Genomic DNA, 21,451 nt, shown 5'->3' on the forward strand with positions numbered 1-21,451 from the left:
AGTGAAGGTTGGGAATTGTAGGGTAACTCGACGATACACACGGCCCACGATAATGATTCTATCAGGATACAGCAATTCTGAGATGATTGATATTGCCAGACAATCATGTAATAATAACAGAGCATCAGAGCATACTAAGAAAGGATAGTCATTCTGAGTGTAGTGTACATCACATGTGGTGATAAAAGTAATGATATTAAGACAAAGTGTATGCTGTATGTTACCGGAAAGGGGTGGAATAAAGACATGAAAGCAGTCCAAGCGTGGTGGTGATGTTGTTGGTGTTAATATGGGTCAGAAACACGACGAAACAAACTATAACCATTCTTTTGATCCAAGACTTTAATCAAACTACATGAACAACAATCAAAAGAGGCCCCCACTGTGTTAAAGGAATAGTTCACCTTGTGGAAATTAAATCTTCTGACGCAGATGAGATTGATGCCAGGACGGGTATAAATGTTAAATGTGAAGCCACAGACAGAAGCTAGTTAATTAGCTTCAAGACTGAGAAAAATTGAGAAAAGTTGGCCTAGCTTTGATAGACTACTACTTTGCAAACAGATAATAATCTTTGTAAATGAAAACCACACTGCGATGTTTTTTTGCTTTCAATCATACAAATAAAAAGCTAAAATAAGGCTATGAGACAAACTACACTGTGGGCTCATCTCAGCAATTTCAAGCAAGTTAACATGAGCTAAGCTAACGTGCGGCCGATGCTTCGGATTCAGTTTTACATCCAGAAATGAGTGTGGTATTTCCAAGTGTTCTGCTTTTCCTTTAAAGTACGCTTATACTTCACTGATTTTGTAAAAAGTGTTAATTTTCACAAGCTAAGCAGCTGACTAACTTGTGTGTAAAAATGGTGGATTGTCTCTTCAATAGTTTGCTTCTCGTGTATATTTCAGCTGTTCAAAATACAGTCAAAAACTGGTGAAAGGCGTACTCACAGACCACCAAGATGTTAACAATGATTTTCTCTATTTCTCTGCTTACATAACAACAGAGACAGTTAATCTCAGTTCTCAGATTTATTTTTTACTCTGCCACAGCAGCTAAGAAACCTTTGGAACGAGTCTTCTCTGTTGCTGAGTTAAGCTTTGCCTCTAACTCAGTAATTGCTGAGTTAGAGGCAATTAAGGCATTCCTTAGCAGGGATGGGCAACTTTGGTCACAGCAAGGGCCATGTTCATTTAATTCTCACTGCCAGAGGGCCAAATTGTAGTATACAAAAATGATTACAGTCAATTATGTCTCAAATTTAACTTAGCATATACCAGTGATCAAATATTATTCTGGACATATTTCAGATTTTCATGATTTCTTGCCAGATTTAATCATGTTTTCTTCATTTTTCCAAGTAATTTATATTCAAAAATATACCTGAGGGCCACATTAAGAGGTTAGTCTTTTGTGTTTATTTATTGCAGTTTTGTACTTGCTTAATTATCTTAGTACATTATAGACTTTTGTAGACTGATTTTAGCAGTCTTGTATTGTCTGTCTGTTGTTTTTCTTTTTGATTGAATGTCTGTTTTCTAATTATTTCTGTTATAACTCGATGTCATTGTTAATGTGGGTTTCCCATCAATGATGTTTCAAGTATAAATAAAGGTTGAATGAAGGGTTGATGGGGGCCTACAGGTACACTGTAAAAGCAAAAAGTCATGATAACATAAAATTCTGAGTTAGTTTTACTTCAAGTCTATGAAGTTAAGTGCTCCTGCCTGTCTGCCTGCCTGTTCACATGTCTGCCGGTGCACTCACCGTCTCTCTGAGAGGATTCGGACACTCCTTCCCCTTGCCCCCATTGCACTGTTTAATTGCCTCTGTGTTCTCTGTGTTCTCTGTGTTCTCTCTGTTCTCTGTGTTCTCTCTCTCTCTCTCTCTCTCTCTCTCTCTCTCTCTCTCTTAAAGCAAATAAATCTAAATAAACCCTTAAATTAACCTCAGATCATGCACTTTAAAATGCATTACATTCTACCAGTAACTTAAACATGAAATAAATGATTAGAAAGAAAACATTTCTCAGAAATAAAACCCCTTCAGATGGTCTGCCCCAGTGATGTCAGCAATGACATCATCAATCTGATAAATACCTGGGAAGTGCTGGGCTATCCCTTTTTTAGCTGCATGGAACCACATGAGAAACTGAACAAACAGAGGTAAGTATGGATAAGAGAGAAGCAATGATATTTTGCAATTCCAGAAACTCAATAAAAATGACTGAACTAAATCAAGACTGTGTGTTTGCTTTAAGTTCAGTCAACTTAAAATTTTAATGCAGCCTGGACACTAACCTTTTTAAGTTATAACAACTAGTTGTTGTTTTTTTACAGTGTAAATAACCCTGGACCAGATGAGTTAGGATCTCTACCAAGCATTTCTGGAGATTTTAACAGCATACCTATTTAAGATATGATAAATGATTCAATTGAAACAACAAAAAAACACTTTCACAGTCTTTATACGAGGCAAACAGATGTTAGTTATTGAACAGCGGAAAGGTTCCATTGGTTCCTGCTAATTACTGGCCCATCGCTCTCCTGAATTAAGATTACAAATCTGAATAAAACACTAGATTAAACAAAATTACAGCCAGGATTATCCACCAAAACCAAGTGGGCTTTAGCCCAGGCAGGGTTTCTTTTTTTAATGTGCGTCAGGTGTTGAACTTTTTGACTTACTAAAGCTGTCAAAACATTGGATGCAGAAAGCTTTTGACTCTCTCGAAGGGCCTTAGACTGGATTGAAATTATGTATTGTTCTCCCTTATCCTCTTGTTTGAACCAATAATACCTTATCAGAGCCAATTAGTCAGCACCTGGGTGTGAGATGGAGAGATTGTCTGTCTCCCTTTATTATTTAGTATACAGCAGGCTAGCATTGGAGCCTTTGGCAATTGGGACAATAAATCATCCAAAGGTATTTGAGCTGGTACATCAGAATGTCTTGTTACACTTCATGCAGATGATTTACTTGATACTTCCATGTCTGTGTTGTATTCACCTTATTCTTTCCCCTTTATTACAAATACAAAATGTAGCCTACAATAGGCTATATGGCATTCCAGACACCAGTTGAATCAGGCTCTTTGAAGGAAAGCACAAAATAACACAAGAAAAAAGAAAGTATAAATTAATGAATAAAGGCATGAGGGCTAAGGGGATTATTTTAATAATTCTATTTCTTCAACATTATGAAGCTGTTTTTTTTTTGGTTGTAAGTGCTGATTCTCTCATGAAAACCGTCAGGAGTTGTGTCTTAAACACACTTACATTTCTAAAAAACAATTTCCTGAAAATTAGTAATGTATATAACAGAGGTTTCGACCAAAGTTAAACCTTAGAAGCATAGCCTTGGTGTCATTAAAAAGGCCTACCCTATTTTGAATTGAAGTTCGTTTGCTTTTGGTAGCACAGGATATCGTAAACACTTTTTAAATATACTTTGTTCATTTTTTTTTTCTGATAACCCGGTTTTATAGGCAAATGAATCAAATTGCCTCTTGAATCATATGTTTTAAATTTGTCATTAAAGACGATTACTGAGAAATACGTAGGCTAAGTGTCAGTTTATGATACCAACTGATCCCAAAAGACACTCTCATAAGTTTACACACATTGTTTACCTCACTGGTTATTGGATTTGGGCTCATGCTACACTTTGAACAACCTAGGCCCTTTCTGAATTGTCACAGTTCAGTATGCAGTACGTACTATTCAGTATGGAGTTTCAGTATACTGAACTTTAGTGGTCATTCAGTGTGCAGTTTTTGGGTCCACCTCAGTATACAGAACATTTCAGTATGCATATTAACTTCCGGGTTTATGCAGTATGGATCGGATGTGTCCTTTCAGGAAATGAATTGTAAATTAAACGTAAATCGTCACGTCACGTCCGCCTCCAAATCAAAACAAACGAGCGTGGATTAATTTAATCAATTTTTAATCTAGAGTTAAAGTCCCGACTGAAATCGCTACTTTAAATTAACAACAGACAATATAACAAATATCTGCATTATTATAAAACCTTTCCCCCTCTATTTAAATAATGATTTCACTGTTTAAATGTGTCTTTATTGGTTTATTTTATATTCTGTATATTACTGTCCTTCATTTGTACTTTTCTTTATGTACTGTATGTTATTTAGTTATTTAATCTTTTACTTGATTTACATTGTGATATTGTTTTTTGTTTACCTGACTGTATATGTGCATTACTCTTCTTGAATAAAGCTAAAAAAAAAAACGGGTGGATGCGGCCTGTTAGGGAAACGTAAATGACGTCAGTTCCAGACTGAATAAATCAGAAGAAGTAGGAACTAATATCTGCCTACTGTGTGTGCATACTGAATAGTAGATACTAACAGTATGCAGCATGGATAGTATGTACTGCATACTGCCTACTGAATACTGAAAGATTCAGTATTTACTTGGCAATTCGGATACGGCCACAGTTTCTTTATATTCTGTCTTTTTTCGTTTACCGCCGTACCGTTGTCATCATGCGGGGGGCGGGGCCGGCATCTTTTGGGAAAAGTACCCGGATGGGTCGCTCTCATTATTCGGATTCATCCTTGGTCTTTATAAAGGACGCGCTGAATAGCGGCTGTGAAGTTGACAGGTAAATGCTGTTGTGTTCAGTTTACTGCGTAGCAATTCTTTAATACGTGAGCAAGACAAGACAACAAAGCTAAATTTGTTCTGAGTGGAAAAAAAGAAAAGGAAACAGAAATATCTATTGTTTGTAGGCTACGTGCTTGTTTATAGCAGTCTCATTCACTGGAATTTTCTGGATTTTGTAGTCTTTGGAGGTCCCATCAGGTAAGATGAGATGCATTTTGTGTGTTAGGTGCATATATCTACAAATAAGAAAGAATTGTCCTGCGTGTTTTAGAATAAAAGAGATGCATGTTTTGCGCTTATTTGCTCATTTGGTTGTGACGCAGTTGCATGGTTTTTTTTTTTTTTTCCCCCAGCCTTTTATATAGAAATCTTGGGTGTTTTAAAGCTTAATGTATTCTTATTTTCCTTCCTGTGTTGGTGGTTTTGCACAGAGGGATATTCAGCCCTACAGTTATTTGCAGGGAGAAGGCAGTGCGTGCTGAGGAGAGAGTGTGGCGCATTTAAGCGTCACGCTGAGCAGCTGCAAAGTGTAACACAACAAGTGGTTAACGAGGCATTGTCACCAGTTATAACAAAGAAATATATATATACTGTTTGGGGGGGGATAAATAAACTTCCATGGCTGTATACGTCTTGCTACAGTTTGCTAAAGCCATGTAGGGCCTGTTTGGAATTTCACATGTAGTGGAGGCTGACAATAGTGTCAGAGACAAAGAAGGAACCAGGAGGGGTTGCTATGGCACATGATTCATACACGTGTTAATTAGACTGCTAATTAAACAGGAAGAAATCCAGAAAAATTAAGGCAAGGCTTGATTTGTTAACTGTCAGATTTTAAAAATGTGTCTTGCATGCTTTAATTGTTCTGTACATGCAATGTAATGTCATTACCGTGAGCTTTTGTATTATTGATCTCTTATTGTTTATATTACAGCTTTTGTTTGTGGGCCAGAGAAAATCATGATCCTCCTCAGTTCATCCTCCGGTAGGTTCTTGTTCCTCAATCTTGTTTTAAAATCTGGATTAATGTACCTCTAAATGGGCATGGGTGGCAGAGATTAAAGCCCAGGTCTGCTGGGATCGAATTAGGAAGGACAACAACCTTAATCTGTTTAAAAAAAAAAAATGTTTCCTTTATCTTAGAATCAGAATAAATTGTCACATCTGATATATGTTTTTTTTTTTTTTTTTTACATTTTCCAATTAGTTCACTTCAGATAACCCCCATCATAAACTGTTTCCCTTCTTTTTCATTAAGTCTTTTTAATGGTCACCGTACATAGAACCCAGCATTGCAGGGTTTTACATGACAAGTATCTTCCCATCATGCTTTGTACTTATCGTAGCGAGCAATCCAGAATTAGTGACCTTCTTGAAATTGACAGTGTTTCTGGACCTCTTTTTTTTTTAACATTGGCCCGACAATGAAGAGGTTAAAGAATCAATCTGCAACCCCGCAGACTTGTGTCTCTCAGTTATTCATTAACAGTAACAATAAAAATAACAAAAGCATCAGATCATTAACTTTGAAAACGCAGCCATGAGAATCTATGACAGAGGCAGAGGTGCTGCTTATCAACAGGCAAGGCAGGCACTAGTACTTTGGGCCCCAGGCCAGTAGGTGGCCCCCAAGGGCTGACAAACTTGAAACCACAGCAGTGGCTCCAAATGGCAATGATATTCGGAAACCTCTCTAAGGGGGCCCTATCTGACAGCACTCACTCTCATTGCGCAGCTAAGCATTATTCCTGTGAAAACCTAAGTTTGTCAATGAAAGTCACAAAGAGGAAGTATCCACCTGGGTGAGAAAAAAGAAAGCAAGACAGGGGTAAGTGGAGCGGATACTGACAAGTATAAAAGTAAATGACTGACTGACTGCTCTTTTTCATAGAGCAACATTTTTAAAGGTAAATATTTGAAGTTATTTGTGTTTTTTTATTGTTTTGATAATTACATTTTGAAAATAATACCAATGTGAAATTTGGAAAATGATTCTTTTTTACAACATAATAGTGATGAATGCTGGTTGGAGGGGCCCCCCTGTAAATTTTCGCCTTGGGCCCCAACAGATTCTAAAATCGCCATTGAAAAGGGGCCTACAGTTATCTCCAGTAATTGATGTGTTTTCCCATGAACATGTATGAGATATAATTTGAATGCCAGGTAGTGAGTAAAAAGGCATGCTGTTAAGTAAACATGTGATTGTTGGCTTGTTGCTGTGTCTGATGCGCTGTTTTCTTTCAGATGAAGAGTCTCTTGAACTCGCCTGGCTTTGGAATCACAGGAAGTTCAGGGTGAAAAAACACTTTAAGGGTTGCTATACTGCAACATTTAAAAACAAACATTTAAATTTTGCAGGTCTCTTTTCTGTGCATTCTGTCTTGGACAGTACTATGACTTGAGAGAAAGTAATGAACTCCGAGGAGAGGAGGCAGACAGAACAAAACAAACAAATACGCCTTTGTTTGGCTTCGTTAAAAAAACATCACAGCTTGGTCAGGACAGACACCAAACCTATCAAATGACTAATTGCAATTCGAGCAAACATATGGCTCAGCAAAGCCATCCCTATTGGCATTAACCGCCTATGTTTTTGGTGTTTGTATATAAAATGTGTATTGTAAAAAAAAGAGACAGATGAATTAAACGGCAAAATCTCCATTAAAGTCGGGGCTACAGTGGTATTTATAGATGTGCTATGCTAACAGGCTAATTGATCTCACGTCTGGTATGTGTCAATGCACTAGGTCCAACTCACTCTCACTTTAGCCAGTGGTGTTAGTCCCCTATGTTCATAGCTGCCCCCTCCCCCCCCCACATCAGTGTTTATTTCCCCCCCTGGCGAGATCACACCGCTAACAGTTCACAATGTATCCTTTTACACTGTATCTATTTTTGACATGTTTCTTTTGGCAAATATTTGATCATTATATAAATATAATTGTAATGCATGCTATTGTGGCCATTTTTTCACAACAGTTAAAATATGTATAATGTGTTTGTTGTGTAGACAGACATAAATTAATGCTACAAAGTAAAGTAATCTATATTTTTTTTTTTGCATGCTGAACGCTGCAAACCTTTGTTTGAATTATGAATGTACAGTATCAAAAATGCATTTTAGTGATCTGAAACTGGATGAATGTATCATAAGCTCGGCCTTGGTCCCATACGTCTTGGTAAGTGATTCTTCTTTACATAAGACGGGGGAACCAATTAGAAATGTTTTGTTTTTTTCCATTAAATAGGATAAAACAGTAGAAACAAACATTATGATATGCTACATTATTCTACTGTATGGATTCCATCTACATTGCAGTAAAATATTATTCAGTCATGACTGATAAGAATTAAGACCAATTGCATATTTTTCTCTCACGCAAAATGTGGTTTGATCCAAACTGGGATTAAAATCAGTAAACTATTCCTATTCACAAAAATGTATCAAACGGCCAACAGGTAAAGTCACCAAAACATTGTAGGTTTTTAGCCTTTAGCTTCTTAAACCACAGCATGGGATGCTTACCTAACCAACATATGTACTCCTGCTGTTGTTTGGTCTCAGGTCTCTTCCACTGCACAGGCAAGCTTTTTCTGAGTGATCAATCCACAGGACTCCAGATCAAGGAGTTTGCACGTAAAAATGCAGCCAATGCTTTGTCAATCGCCAACATGGTCATGGGCATGGCCTCAATTCTCAGCAGTCTCAACGGGTGAGTGAACACACCATTATCGGATTTTACAATCTGAAACATTAGTGTGCCTTATCTACAGCTTGGTGGCAATCAATTGAATGTGGGTTAGGGTTAGGGTTAACCTAATATGGCAGCACAGTTGTGTTGCCATGCTTGTCAGCTGTAAAAGTACACAAAATTCAGTCAGTGACACTTCCTAGTCTGCTCACTCTCATGGGCTATTCTGGGTATTCTGTCAGAAGCAGCTCGATGTGGGACCGTCAAGATAGGAGAAGCTCCAACTTGATAGGGAGCAGTAATATAAAGGCGTTGACAACACACACTTGAGGATTATTTGGACAAATAATTAGTTGCGACAAGCCTCAAACTTTCTAGTTTTATCCCTTTTCAATTGGTGGAAAATGTCATCTACCCCACCCTTCTTAATGGGTTGCTGTCTTCAAACAGCTAAACCAAACGCTGCTGTTTTTGAACAGGCACCACCATGCTGCATGTTGGCTTGTCCTGATTGGCTACCTGCTGGACTTGGCCGATGGAGCAGTTGCCAGGCGACTTGGTGCCTGCTCTGCACTGGGTAAGTGGACTGTTTTGGTCAATAGCTCTTACCAGAGATAAACATTAACAGGGTTGTTGGCAGGGCTCGCTGCATAGGTCTTTGTCTGGACTTGCTCATTTGGCAACACAAAGTCAGAAACAAATGGAACCAATGAAAGGAAACTCTGCAGCTGAAAGATGCTGGACAGTCTTACAAAGTCCCCAAAGAATGATAATACCTGTTTTATGTTATGCTATCTGAGATTAATCAAATCAGCCACAGCTTTGTTGTGTCCTCTTAAAACCAAGCAAAAGCCAGATCCACAATAGCCCTCCAGCAGCTAGGATGTTATGTTAATCATAGTCTGCATAGAAATGTATGAGAATGTTGTTTTGATCAGAATTCCAAATATTGTCATGAACTTTCTGATATTGGGTTTGAACTGGGGATGGACCCAGATAATATTATGAAAACCGTGGAACTAACTCTGCAAACAAATCACAAGAGTATTCAGACGGCAACTATAGGCTGTTTACAACATTTACAAAAGTCCACTAGTGAATATTAACAGCCACAAGTAATTACCATAGATTGTAAATATTAATGGTTACTGCAATCTGTAATCTGTTACTGCAGTAGGCTTTGGAAGCCCGAGCATGGCGGTCGCCATGCTGGAAATTCGGCCTCCTCTTTCAGTCAACCTAACGACAGGCTAACAGCTGGAGCTGAGGCAGGTTTTTAAACCTTTTGACAAGTCATTACATGGCGCCCGTCTGTCTTATCAGGTCAGCCATGTGTCGAACTATGCATAACTCATATCTTCATCAGATTCATCCCCTGTACTGTGTGCCTAAAAAGACAATACCTAATCAGACCAAAATCGTTTTTTCTACCAGGCTGTAAACATGGTAATTTCTGCTGTAAAAATGGGGCGTCTGCATGACTTCCGTGTTTCTTGGAGCCAGCGGACACTACCGTGCAGTTTTGCACGGTAGTTTGCCGTAATTACAGCCACAAGTGTTACTAGCAGCTGTCTACTTCCAGCTGCCCTTGAAGATGAGTGAGAGCTGTTGTTGAGCTACTGTTCCACTGATGCTAGCTAACCTGACCTTCAGCACATTTAAAGCTTTACAGGACAAATGAGGTCATCTCAGCTAACGTTGTGTGAATATGCTTACCGCTAACTATGATAGGGATAGCAAAGCAATATTTTACTCACCATTCATGAACCAATGGGAAAAAATAATAGTTTTAGATGTCCTTCTGCTTCCCTCCCTGATACTGACTTACACGAATCAAACCTTTTTTTGAACTCGATTTTCAAGAGTTCTAAATGTTTATTTCACAAGAATTTTTGAGACTCAACATTGATATATGCATTTTTAAGATTTCAAGCTGAATTCCTGGAGGCCTTAAAAGTCACTTACTTGGCTTATTTTTGTATCACAATCATGTAGTTTGAGGTAAATAAATAGGCACAAAGCACTGTTTAAAAGTGTTTTCTAGCAGGAAAGTTCCCTCTTCCCGCGTAGCCTAAAATAGCTCACAGGTGCATCACAATACATCACTGGCTGCACATTTCAGAGGGCTTTTGTGTCCCGGCGTGTTTTTTTCTGCATGACTTTGCAGGTGGATGTTGTTGTGCCCCCCAATGTATTTTTGTCAACTGAACAATCACTTTCTGATTAAGCAGCCTAATTCCACAGGATCATGCTCCAATTGTCTATTTTATCCCATCGCTTTAGGTTCTCTGCATATCTGAAATAGCTAAAATTGTTGACCCTGGGCTGTGGAATTCCACCTCGTTCATTTTAGCAGTGGCCTGGATCCCATCGTTCTCATGAAAACATGCTCCGTGTTCCTGGCGGATAAAGGGACATGGCAGTGGAGAATGTTGTTTATAGAATGGGCTGACACTGAAATTTCCACTTGGAGATTTTTTGCGCTTGCACAATACCCACGGTCACATGCCAGTAACACCGGCAGTGACAGTGCTGGAGATGATAACGTATCTACTCTGGCTTTGATGGAATGTAAACTCACAACAAAGGCACTGGGGGATTGAAATGATACTAATAATAGGACAGTTTGCACATTCAAGAACTGGTAGAGTCATCTGCACAGAACCAAATCACAACTAAAATGATTTCACAACAGCTTAAAGGTGTAAGGGTAAATGTAGACTGTACTCTCATTATTCAAACAGAGACTTTACTCAGTCCACCAATGAGTAAACACTTGGCAAATGTGGCAAGGAAAAACTTAAGTTTGCAGACTTTAAGGACCACTGGCAGGCCTCTATTCTGCCAACACAATGTTATAGTGGGTTAATAGGCACTATGAGCTCTGTGATGATTCACATTTTGCTTGTTCATGTTCAGGTGCAAAGCTTGATGATTTTGCTGACTTTACGACCTTCGGAATTGCCACGTCATTGCTCCTGAGGACATCCGACCTGCTCGACAACATCCTGTGCGTGTGCTATGTCCTGTCCGTGTTTGTCCGCCTCTGTTTCTTCTCAAGTGGTAAGTTCCAAAGTGAAGTGTTATTTGATGTTTGATTATGTTGTTTGACGTTTAATTCACATAAAAGTATTTCTTGATCGGTCCTTAGGAATACCATTCATGTACCGCGGCCTGCCCTGCATCTACTCCTCAGCCATCTTGTCCAGTGCCTCTCTGCTGTCAGGGGGAAACCTGGTCTTACTGCGGGTCATCGCAGTGGCCATGATTCCCTTTATGATCAGTCAGAACTTTTATCCCCATGACAGAGTGCTGGAGTCCCAGGCCTGGAAGAAAGTAGTCTACGCTGGAGGTAAAGCTATTTGAACATCCTGTTTTCATACGCATCTTTCCTGACAAGGAGTAGCGTAGCTGTCGAGAATAATAACTTAAGAAGAGAGCTGATGATTCAGTAGAAATTCTTGCCAAAGAGGTTTTTTTTTCTAAATGAGTTTTCAGATACAACATTGAGCATCTTTGGGGGGGGTAAGGGTTTTTAACTGTAAAGATAGTTTCCGTTTTACAAGTCAAGGCTTTGACTCATTTGCCAATGAAATGGAAATTGAGGGTGTTACTGTTGTTGATGGAATGCAATACATTTTAATGTAATTTGAGTCTGGCATTGCCAAACTAATTTGCAATTGCCTTTGGTCTTCGACATCCAACCTGATCCAGGTCAGGCCAGCTGTCTGAATGTGAAGGGTCTTAGTTTCTCAGAGAAATCAACTGAAGTCTCCGTAAACTGTTTCCAAACAGACAGCCATGATAGCAAGATTTCTATCAAGAGTGTAATGTTTGTTGATCAGCCTACCAATTTGGAGAAGACTGAAATTTTTCATCAACCCTTGGGAGGATTAATCTGTAAAAATAGGTATTTGTGGTGCCTTAAAAGATGAATCACCATCCGTTTGGTCATCGCCTGACTGTTCTCCATGAGTCTTCACTTATGTTGTCGTTTATGGGCCGTCCCAATCCATTGAGTGCCCTTTGAGTACTCTGTGGATTGAGACAAAGTTCCTATTCAGTTGGTCCTGATGATTTGGCGATCACCTAACTTGTCCTCTGGCACAACCAACAAGAGGACATTTCTTGGTCAGTGCCAGACTGTGGAGATATGGGATTGGCACTGGTTGCAGAATCTCATCTCGATAGCCGCTTGCATTGAGATTGCCTCCAACGATGACAAGACTTGTTTTTCCAGTGAGGGAGATTCCGCCCCACACCACCACACTGCCTCCACCAAAAGCTGTGTGTCATTGGCAGAGAAGATTTGGCAGGTTTTTCATGGGTGCAACCCACATACTCAGCTCTGCTGCTTATCCTACAAATGCATGTTCCTTACAAATGTGGCACCATTTAAAATGGAAATAAACAGGCTTTCCAGCAGTATAAGATGTATTGCCAAGAAGCATTGTTACAACAAAGAAATAATCTACCAAACACAAATTTCCTTACTTTTTGTGCAATGTTGATTTTGTTTATTAACCACTTTATGGACTGGTTCTTAGACTTTACTCAACAGAAAGATTAAGATTAAGATTGCTTTGGCTGTCACAGAAACATTCCAACATATTAAAAAGACTTGTATGTCAAACCACATTGATTGACTTAAATTAAAACAGTTGTTCCATTACCTCTATCACAGGGGCATTGGGTTCATTTTCAGTTGGTGGCCGAAAAGCCTCAGTAAATAAGCAAGCAAAGTTTATCTTCATAGCACCTTTAAGAGCAGACGTCCAAGAATTAAAAAAAAAAAAAGCAAACCAAGAGATGGCACGAGAAAAAAAAACATAAAAGCAGACAGACAGGTTCAACAAATGTAGATAAAGGCCATCATTTTAGTACAGAGCAGTTTAATGCAAACAAAAACACTTGTTGAGTAAGTCATAGTGAAAACATCACAGAGAGGTTTGTTGATTACAGGTGTTATTTTTCAGGGCTTTCACACTTCTTTTTTTTCTTCTTGTGTTTCCAGGTGTCATCATGGTGTTCTGCTCTTCCTTCCCCCCTGCGTGTGTGTACTACCTGCTGTGGTCTGTCTCTTACATCTTGTTCCCGACATCCATTTGGAACAGAAAAGTGTAGAAAGGGGGTGTGAGCTTTGTCTGAAACACCCTGAAAAGGTTAACTCTTGGGCCCATCGTGGGTAAATGGAGGCTTCAGACGGTAGCTGCTCTCTTCTGCTTTGGAGGATCCAAGCTAAAACACTGGTGAACATTTGCTCCCAGAAACCCAGACAGAAGAGTGAGGATTGAGAGGAGCATTTTAATGTTGCTGTTTAGGATTGTCCTCCATACAAGTCTGTTTTGCATTTTCACTGAATCAAGGGCTTGGATGGCTTGTTCTAAACACTGAATTTTCATCAAATCTCCTTTCTTAAATATTAATCCAATCTTAAAACAATATCCGGGGGCATCAAATTCTCATCGCATAATATCAAAAAAAGATTATTTCATAGGAAATAACAGCTTGGATTTGTCATTGTTTCGAATTTTTTTCTTTTTTTAAAATCATACAGGAAATGACCACTGTCATTTAAAGTTCTGTTTGAGTCATACGTTCACTTTAAATGATGACTTTCAAACAGGATTTTAAAGCAGCTTCTTCAACATAAGTCCAATGTCATTTCTTGATAGTCACTAACACAACTCTACAACCAGTTTTGTGTAAAACTAACATGTCCCAACATTTAGGTCAGGATGCCAGCTCCCTCCAAACCCCACTTTTTGCTGGAGCTTTTCTTTAAAGCAAATTAAAGCAGGAAAAATCCAAACGTGATTCATCAAATAAAGACTGCTATTGTTGGATCATCAATTTGAATGTAGCCTAAATAAGCTCAATAAGAACATAAACTTAGCCACTTCTGGCTTCTGTGAATAAGGGACTTTTAATTTGTTTAGCTTTATAGACTGATAGCCTTTTAACAAGATGTGAAAAAAAGAAAAAAAAATTGTGATAGAGTTTCATATATCTTTTATTTTTTATTCAGTCATGCTATGAGTTTGTCCCTGTTTTAAGAGGCATTGCAGTTCAAATAGTAGGACAACACTGGAATACCACCCTATCTCGTAATCCTCTCACTTGTCTGCAGTAGTTGACATCAGTGACTAAGGTGGACTCAGATGCAACAGGATGTTTCAATTCCTCAATACTCTGCAGCAGTATTTTCATTTGTTTGCTTTGATTTTTGTGTAATTGACCTTTTGATAAGAGCACATCCCGAGCTGCAAAGCTTGCATTTACTGCCACCTAGTGATTAAACATTACACATAGCTGCAGCACACGTGTTGTATTGTAGTTTATGTTGGCTGTGTTCAGAAATGCGCCACTATTAGAAGTAGTGTTGAAACTTAAAAAAGGACAAGACAGGAGAGGATAAAAGTGTGTTTGCACTTCACTATGGCCAGTATTCACTTTTATTTTGTAGACAAGCACTTTTATCAAGAACACCTTTGTGGCATCACTCGTCTCTTGTGTGAACGTACATATTTTATAATACGGATTTGAAGCCTCTATAAGCAATAACACAAAGTGTTAGAAGCGTATGAGGCTCCCTTAAAGAACTATGATAGAGCAGATATTCATAGATGATCAAAAAATTAGATAATCCTTAATAGTTCTGATAGAAACTCAAACCACAGTTAAAACAAATGTATTGAACTTTTTAGAAACGGTTGTTAAATAAATCTGCAGCACTGAAAATACATGTTCTTAGTCCATTGAAAAGTGCATCAAGCTTTCCTGTGTGGGTGTTTTGGTTTTCAGAGTCACAGTAATGGATGCATGCCAACAGCTTTACAGATACTTACACTGTACTTTGCAAGGATGAAAGTCTGAAGATATCAATGAATAAAAAGATCTGTGTTAATAAGTCTGTTCCTTTTTGACAATAAATAAGTGATTATTAAATGACTCTCTTTCTCTTTGATTATTATATGATCCACCTTTGACCCTAAACTTGTCCAATGTTACACATTCTAAAAGTATCCAGCAGGTGTTAACCTACATTGCAATCAGAGATAAACACACTTAAGAAGTTAATCTGTCTTGGTAGTATTTGGCAGCCCTGCCTTCCTGTTATACTCGGGTATGTCTATTACCTCAAAAACACAAATGTCTTTGGTAGCAGCTAGATGCAGAGAGGAATCCAACAGCTTTATGACTGCAGAGAAAGGAGGGCGGTCTTTGAAGCACCACATCCAACAGTACTTCATCAGATCATATCTAAAAGCACACAAAAAGAATTCAAAACACATTAATAAATAAATAAATAAACAGGTTGACAGTTGTAACTTTCTCAGCGTATGAGCCAGATTAAAGATGGGCATACCCTCTTCAATGTTTGGGCCGTTACATTTGAAGCTACAGCAAGTAGCTAGTAAGCTAGTTAGCTTACACACCGACTTAAAAAAGCAGAGGAAAAAGGATGATGAAGGTAACAACAGGTGTTGGAAGGGACATTTGAAGTATTTACACAAAGGTTTTGGTAAATAAATTATAAGTTATCTTTATAAAAGGCTTTAAAGTGGATATATGCTAAAACTCAGTTTCTGTCTGTCTCCTGTTCTTCATGTTAAATACAACACCTGTGTTGACTGAAATAAATCTAAAAAAAACAATTTTCTCCCCCTTTGATACTGTTGACCTTATAAATCTCGGGGTAGCTGGTTAGCTTTAGCTTCATCTGACTGCATATGAATGGTGTGAACACATGGACTTAATGCCCTGCAGGCCTCAATCCAGAAGGTGCAATGTAGCCTACTATGCTGCGTGAGAAACCACTGCAATGCTTTATCAAAAGTGTTTTTTTATTTCAGACTCTTGGGATGTGTTTTTTGCTTTCGGGATTAATCTCGCAGCCCTACTGCCTTGCTATGTGTCCCTCTTTCTTACAAGTGTACTCACAAAGGTCCTCCACAGCTCACTGGTCTCTTCATTCGATAAGACCCCTGCAGTTTTGGAAGCACAGACAGAGGATCCAGCTCAGGGTATGGAGGAGAACCTGGGATAGAAACAACAACGTTTTGAATGTTACACAGGACTCTAAATTGTAACATGTACTGCAGAAACATGTTCATTTACTGATGTTTTAAAATGTTTGATCATGTTTTATTGAACATGCAGATTTACCTAAGGTAAGTAGTTCATACAGTAAGATTCCAAATGACCACCTATGGGGGAAAGGACAATGTGACCCATTTTGAATAACGTTTGTAAAATGCATTAGTCACGCAAAAGCTAAAAGAGATGACATTGTTGACAAAGCAACATTTTCTAGTTCTGTCAGCTTTTCATTTTCTCAGACATAACTCTGCCCTTACACGTCGCCCCTGTCAATGCTGAGCTGCATCGCGAGCCTCTCCGGAGCCTGCCATTTGAGAGGCACCTCTGCTGCCCTCTGCCTAAATGCTGCTGGATCCATTCTACGTCCTTCAAATGCCACCCCGAGCCCAGACACCCGAGCGGAGAGGCCCGGGCCAATTAAGATGTTCCTGGCAGCAACATCGCCGTGCACCAGCCTGTGCTCCGACATCAGGTAATCCTGAGGGAGGGAGGAGCCAATTACAGCCAAACAAATCAATCTGTGGCTGAAATTCTCATTCAAATTCAAGGGACGCCACACCTTTTCCCCCAAAGTACACAAGATGTTGTACACAGAAAGACATCTCTTGATTAACATAGCATCAAGAATGAAGTCATTTACATTTGTTTGTGTTTTGGGAATTATTCCTCAAGGAAAAAAATGACTTACCAGACCAGCTGCAACCTGCTTTGCCACAAGATACACCGACCTCTCAGAGAAGTTCAAAAATGGATCCTCACTGTTTGAACCCCTCTAGAGGGAAGAACAATACCTTGTTAATGCACTACATTTAGCACCTTTACTCATCAAACACATGTTAGAATTCAAGCAAAATGTATAAAAAAAACATTACATTTCTGAGTGACCAGAGGAAGTGAAGGAGGTTTCCTGGGCTGTATGCCTCTAAGACGAGACACACTGGCAGACATTTGGTCTGACAGTACAGCAACTGCACCACGTTTTCATGTTTACACACTGTGGCGTGGAAGAGGACCCACTCCAGCTCCTTCCCTTCAGGCTGGTTGGATTCGTCTGTGTGGTGTTAACAGAGGGTTAGAACAGACCTGTACAGTTGGTGGACTGGCTCGCTCTTAAAAACTTCAGTCCAGCTCTTAAAAGACTTCAATCTGGCTCTTAAAAGACTTTGTTCTGGCTCTTAAAAGACTTTGTTCTGGCTCTTAAAAGACTTCAGTCCATCTCTTAAAAGACTTCAGTCCGTCTCTCAAAAGACTTCAGTCCATCTCTTAAAAGACTTCAGTCCGGCTCTCAAAAGACTTCAGTCCGGCTCTCAAAAGATTTCAGTCCGGCTCTTAAAAGACTTCAGTCCGGCTCTTAAAAGACTTCAGTCCGTCTCTATAAGGCTTCAGTCGTCTCTTAAAAGACTTCAGTCCATCTCTTAAAAGACTTCAGTCCGTCTCTTAAAAGACATCATTCTGGCTCTCAAAAGACTTCAGTCCATCTCTTAAAAGACTTCAGTCCGTCTCTTAAAAGACTTCAGTCCGTCTCTTAAAAGACTTCAGTCTGGCTCTCAAAAGATTTCAGTCCGTCTCTTAAAAGACTTCAGTCGTCTCTTAAAAGACTTCAGTCCATCTCTTAAAAGACTTCAATCTGGCTCTCAAAAGACTTCAGTCCGTCTCTTAAAAGACTTCAGTCCGTCTCTTAAAAGACTTCAGTCCATCTCTTAAAAGACTTCAATCTGGCTCTTAAAAGACTTCAGTCCGTCTCTTAAAAGACTTCAGTCCGTCTCTTAAAAGACTTCAGTCTGGCTCTCAAAAGACTTCAGTCCGTCTCTTAAAAGACTTCAGTCCGTCTCTTAAAAGACTTCAGTCCATCTCTTAAAAGACTTCAATCTGGCTCTTAAAAGACTTCAGTCCGGCTCTTAAAAGACTTCAGTCCGGCTCTCAAAAGACTTCAGTCCGTCTCTTAAAAGACTTCAGTCGTCTCTTAAAAGACTTCAGTCCATCTCTTAAAAGACTTCAATCTGGCTCTCAAAAGACTTCAGTCCGTCTCTTAAAAGACTTCAGTCGTCTCTTAAAAGACTTCAGTCCATCTCTTAAAAGACTTCAATCTGGCTCTCAAAAGACTTCAGTCCGTCTCTTAAAAGACTTCAGTCCATCTCTTAAAAGACTTCAATCTGGCTCTTAAAAGACTTCAGTCCGTCTCTTAAAAGACTTCAGTCCGTCTCTTAAAAGACTTCAGTCCGGCTCTCAAAAGACTTCATTCTGGCTCTCAAAAGACTTCGTTCTGGCTCTTAAAAGACTTCAGTCTGGCTCTTAAAAGACTTCAGTCTGGCTCTTAAAAGACTTCAGTCTGGCTCTTAAAAGACTTCAGTCCGTCTCTTAAAAGACTTCAGTCCGTCTCTTAAAAGACTTCAGTCCGTCTCTTAAAAGACATCGTTCTGGCTCAGAAAAGACTTCAGTCTTGCTCTTAAAAGACTTCAGTCCATCTCTTAAAAGACTTCAATCCGTCTCTTAAAAGACATCATTCTGGCTCTCAAAAGACTTCAGTCCATCTCTTAAAAGACTTCGGTCTTGCACCCAATGTTCAGAGACAATAGTCCTTGTTGCATATTCGTGATAGTGTCTTGTAAGCCTGTTTGTTGAATGTGGCCCTTCAAAACTGTAGGCCTATGTTAAAATGAAAACAAATAGAGAAATTAAGAAATGTATGTATTTACAGTCTCTTCATGTCTCTCTTGCCTCTCTCTCTCTCTCTCTCTCCTTGAAAACACTTATGAACCCTTAACATCAAACTTCCTCATCCTGGTCTTAATGTGAAACATGTATGAAGTATACCTTGCAGGGACTTCACCACCACAGCACAAGAGGCTCCATCACTCCTCTTCAGCAGACCTTTACAAATGGGGCCGAGGCGGCCTGTCTGCCAAAACTCCAGTCCCTCGAGAACACACTCCTCGGGGATTTCCCAGGGCGACAAAGCTGCCTGGACTTTTGGAGTGCTTACAGAAGATGCAGTCAGGGACACACTCTGCTGGCCTGCGAAACAAACACACAAGAAATTATGCAGTTTTGTGAGCTAGAGATGAATAAATAACACATGTTCATATTCACATTTTTTTGTCATTCTTATCTGACGTACAGTTATTGCAATGCATACCGTTTGTGAAATTCACTAAGTTGCTTTGTCTTCTTTGTTTGCTCTTGTGCAGACTGCAGAAAATCAGAACCACCACTAAAACTGTGCTCAGAGTCAACAGACAGGGGATGATAATTACAGCAAGAGGACCTGACGCCTCCTCAGCTAAACAAGAAGTGAAAGAACAAGTCAATTCACATTCATTCATAAAGCACATTTAAAAACAGCAGCAGCTGAACAAAGTGCTGTACATCGAATAAAAGAAACAATACACAAGAGTCACAACAGCTATGAGAATACAGAGAGAAAAAACAAAGAAGACAAAAAGAAAAACCTGAGAGTAATCGCCTCTGCAGGACCAGAGGAGTCACATGCTAACATATTAACAGAGTCAACAGAGGGTCAGACCTGGCAGTTTATGAAGTATAAAACTGAAGATCAGCAATAACTTCAATTTTGCAATGCAATAAATGTCATGTATGCAACTTACTGCACATTGAGTGATAGGTATTGTTGCTACATCCATGAGGAGCAGCTGACATTTCTCACACATGAGGAGGGATGTCAGATCATGTCAACAGATGAGATGCTCAAGTCGGTGACATATAACTCTGTGTAGAGACGAAATATGGTGAAACTGAAAACTGAAAAATCAGGCAAAAAAAGAAAAACATAAAAATGTTCTGAAATAGAAAAAAAAAAGTTAAACAAGTCTGTTATTATCAGCAGTTTTTAGAAAATGTCCTCAACTCTGACTGCCTGCGAGGGCGCTGACCGAAGAGCCGCGCAAGAAGGTTGACTGAATGTTAATCATTAACAAATCACCAGAAATGGTCTCCATAACAGATGTCACACTCACACCCACCACTGCCTCAACACTGGAATAATATGGCCATTATGTTAAAGGGAATCTGTTTGTTTTTGGGTCGTTTATTGGAAATCTGCCAGCAGGTGATCATAGGATTAACAGTTTCACAATGATGTGTTAGGACTTAGAGAAGAATGCACGTGGTGAAAATAAAACTACTGAAATTTGGTAAAATGAATGAAGATACTAAATGAAAATGTGTGCAAAAGGTTTGGATCTGGAAGGTTTTTGGAGTCTTGTTGTTTCTAATTCATTAAACTTCTGTATATGTTTGTGCTCTAAGTCAGTGATTCCCAAAGTGGGGGTCGAGACACCCTGGGGGGTCTCAAGACACTGAGAGGAGGGTCATGAGATTTCTTCCAAAAACATATACAAATATTCTTATTTTATCTATTATTGGGAAAATAAATACAACAAAAAAGTAGCTCAAGAGATCACATGTTTTCGGCTTCTAGCGTTTCTTTAACTAAATTACAAAAATAGTGTAACGATGTTTGGGCTATTGTGTGGCGCTCTAATGCCAGTGCATACAACGTTAAATATTTAACTACCTTCAGGGACAATGGGGGTCCACAGTCTCTAGCACTGTTTTATTGTGGGTTATGGGCTGAAAAGTGTGTGAATCTCTGCTCTCAGTGAATGACAGGAAATAAAATCAAAAGGCAGACATCTGTCTTTCAATTACGTGTGCACATATATTCCATTAAAAAAACCTGTATGAATACATGTATTCATACAGGGTGCACTGATGGTGCTTGGTAACAGGTGGTGCTAAACTCTGAGTGTAACAACCACAAGAGGGCGCTATTGTGCAAGAAATCGCCAGGAGCAAGTCGCCTTCCCTTGAGCTCTGCGTGTAGTCCTCCAAGTACTTTTGTAGGAGCTAGAACAACAACAAAAAAGATAAATTAAAAAAAGAAGTTGCTCATCTCTGTAGACAGAATAACCACAAACTTTACGCAAACTGTAGGTGGACTGTTATGAACTTTGTATAAAACATTTTGAGTCCCACTGTGTTCCGGAACTCCGCCTTATTAAACAC

At 39.2% G+C, this 21,451-nt stretch overlaps 2 protein-coding genes across 9 annotated transcripts; one reads left to right on the forward strand and one right to left on the reverse strand.

Moving 5' to 3' along the window:
* Positions 1 to 4,404: 4,404 nt before the first annotated feature.
* tmem269 (transmembrane protein 269) lies at positions 4,405 to 15,274 on the forward strand. Of its 7 annotated transcripts, none has more exons than XM_065961379.1 (8): positions 4,406 to 4,629; positions 4,757 to 4,829; positions 5,566 to 5,616; positions 8,197 to 8,344; positions 8,803 to 8,900; positions 11,243 to 11,386; positions 11,475 to 11,675; positions 13,338 to 15,274. In XM_065961379.1, the coding sequence occupies exons 3-8, from the start codon at positions 5,592 to 5,594 to the stop codon at positions 13,445 to 13,447; spliced, it is 726 nt and encodes a 241-aa protein (XP_065817451.1). In that variant the 5' UTR covers positions 4,406 to 4,629; positions 4,757 to 4,829; positions 5,566 to 5,591; the 3' UTR covers positions 13,448 to 15,274. The 7 variants fall into 7 exon arrangements, with proteins under 7 accessions (XP_020501658.1, XP_065817451.1, XP_020501656.1 ...); XM_020645998.3 differs by having other exon boundaries at positions 4,410 to 4,629; positions 6,876 to 8,344; XM_020646003.3 differs by adding an exon at positions 6,876 to 6,925 and having other exon boundaries at positions 4,423 to 4,829.
* Positions 14,913 to 21,118, reverse strand: si:ch73-206d17.1 (tyrosine-protein kinase STYK1). Of its 2 annotated transcripts, none has more exons than XM_065961376.1 (9): positions 20,032 to 21,118; positions 19,563 to 19,643; positions 19,241 to 19,441; positions 17,299 to 17,477; positions 17,115 to 17,198; positions 16,684 to 16,904; positions 16,493 to 16,533; positions 16,268 to 16,364; positions 14,913 to 15,586 (listed from the first exon to the last, which is right to left on the reverse strand). In XM_065961376.1, exons 1-9 carry the CDS (start codon positions 20,081 to 20,083, stop codon positions 15,400 to 15,402), a joined length of 1,143 nt encoding a protein of 380 aa, XP_065817448.1. In that variant the 5' UTR covers positions 20,084 to 21,118; the 3' UTR covers positions 14,913 to 15,399. The 2 variants fall into 2 exon arrangements, with proteins under 2 accessions (XP_065817448.1, XP_020501652.2); XM_020645996.3 differs by having other exon boundaries at positions 19,563 to 19,706.
* Positions 21,119 to 21,451: the final 333 nt, after the last annotated feature.

Source organism: Labrus bergylta, chromosome 12 (genome assembly GCF_963930695.1).
Source record: "Labrus bergylta chromosome 12, fLabBer1.1, whole genome shotgun sequence".
NCBI classification, from domain to species: Eukaryota; Metazoa; Chordata; class Actinopteri; order Labriformes; family Labridae; genus Labrus; species Labrus bergylta.

Excerpts from the sequence above, each read along its gene's own strand:
- tmem269 (XM_065961378.1), top strand. The coding sequence starts at position 8,145 with ATGGGATGCTTACCTAACCAACATATGTACTCCTGCTGTTGTTTGGTC. Across the intron at positions 8,345-8,802 it reads ATTCTCAGCAGTCTCAACGG|GCACCACCATGCTGCATGTT; the intron begins GTGAGTGAACAC and ends GTTTTTGAACAG. Across the intron at positions 11,387-11,474 it reads CCTCTGTTTCTTCTCAAGTG|GAATACCATTCATGTACCGC; the intron begins GTAAGTTCCAAA and ends ATCGGTCCTTAG.
- si:ch73-206d17.1 (XM_020645996.3), bottom strand. The coding sequence starts at position 20,083 with ATGTCAGCTGCTCCTCATGGATGTAGCAACAATACCTATCACTCAATG. Across the intron at positions 19,442-19,562 it reads CTTAGTGAATTTCACAAACG|GCCAGCAGAGTGTGTCCCTG; the intron begins GTATGCATTGCA and ends TTTGTTTCGCAG. Across the intron at positions 17,478-19,240 it reads GGTGGTGAAGTCCCTGCAAG|ACGAATCCAACCAGCCTGAA; the intron begins GTATACTTCATA and ends AACACCACACAG.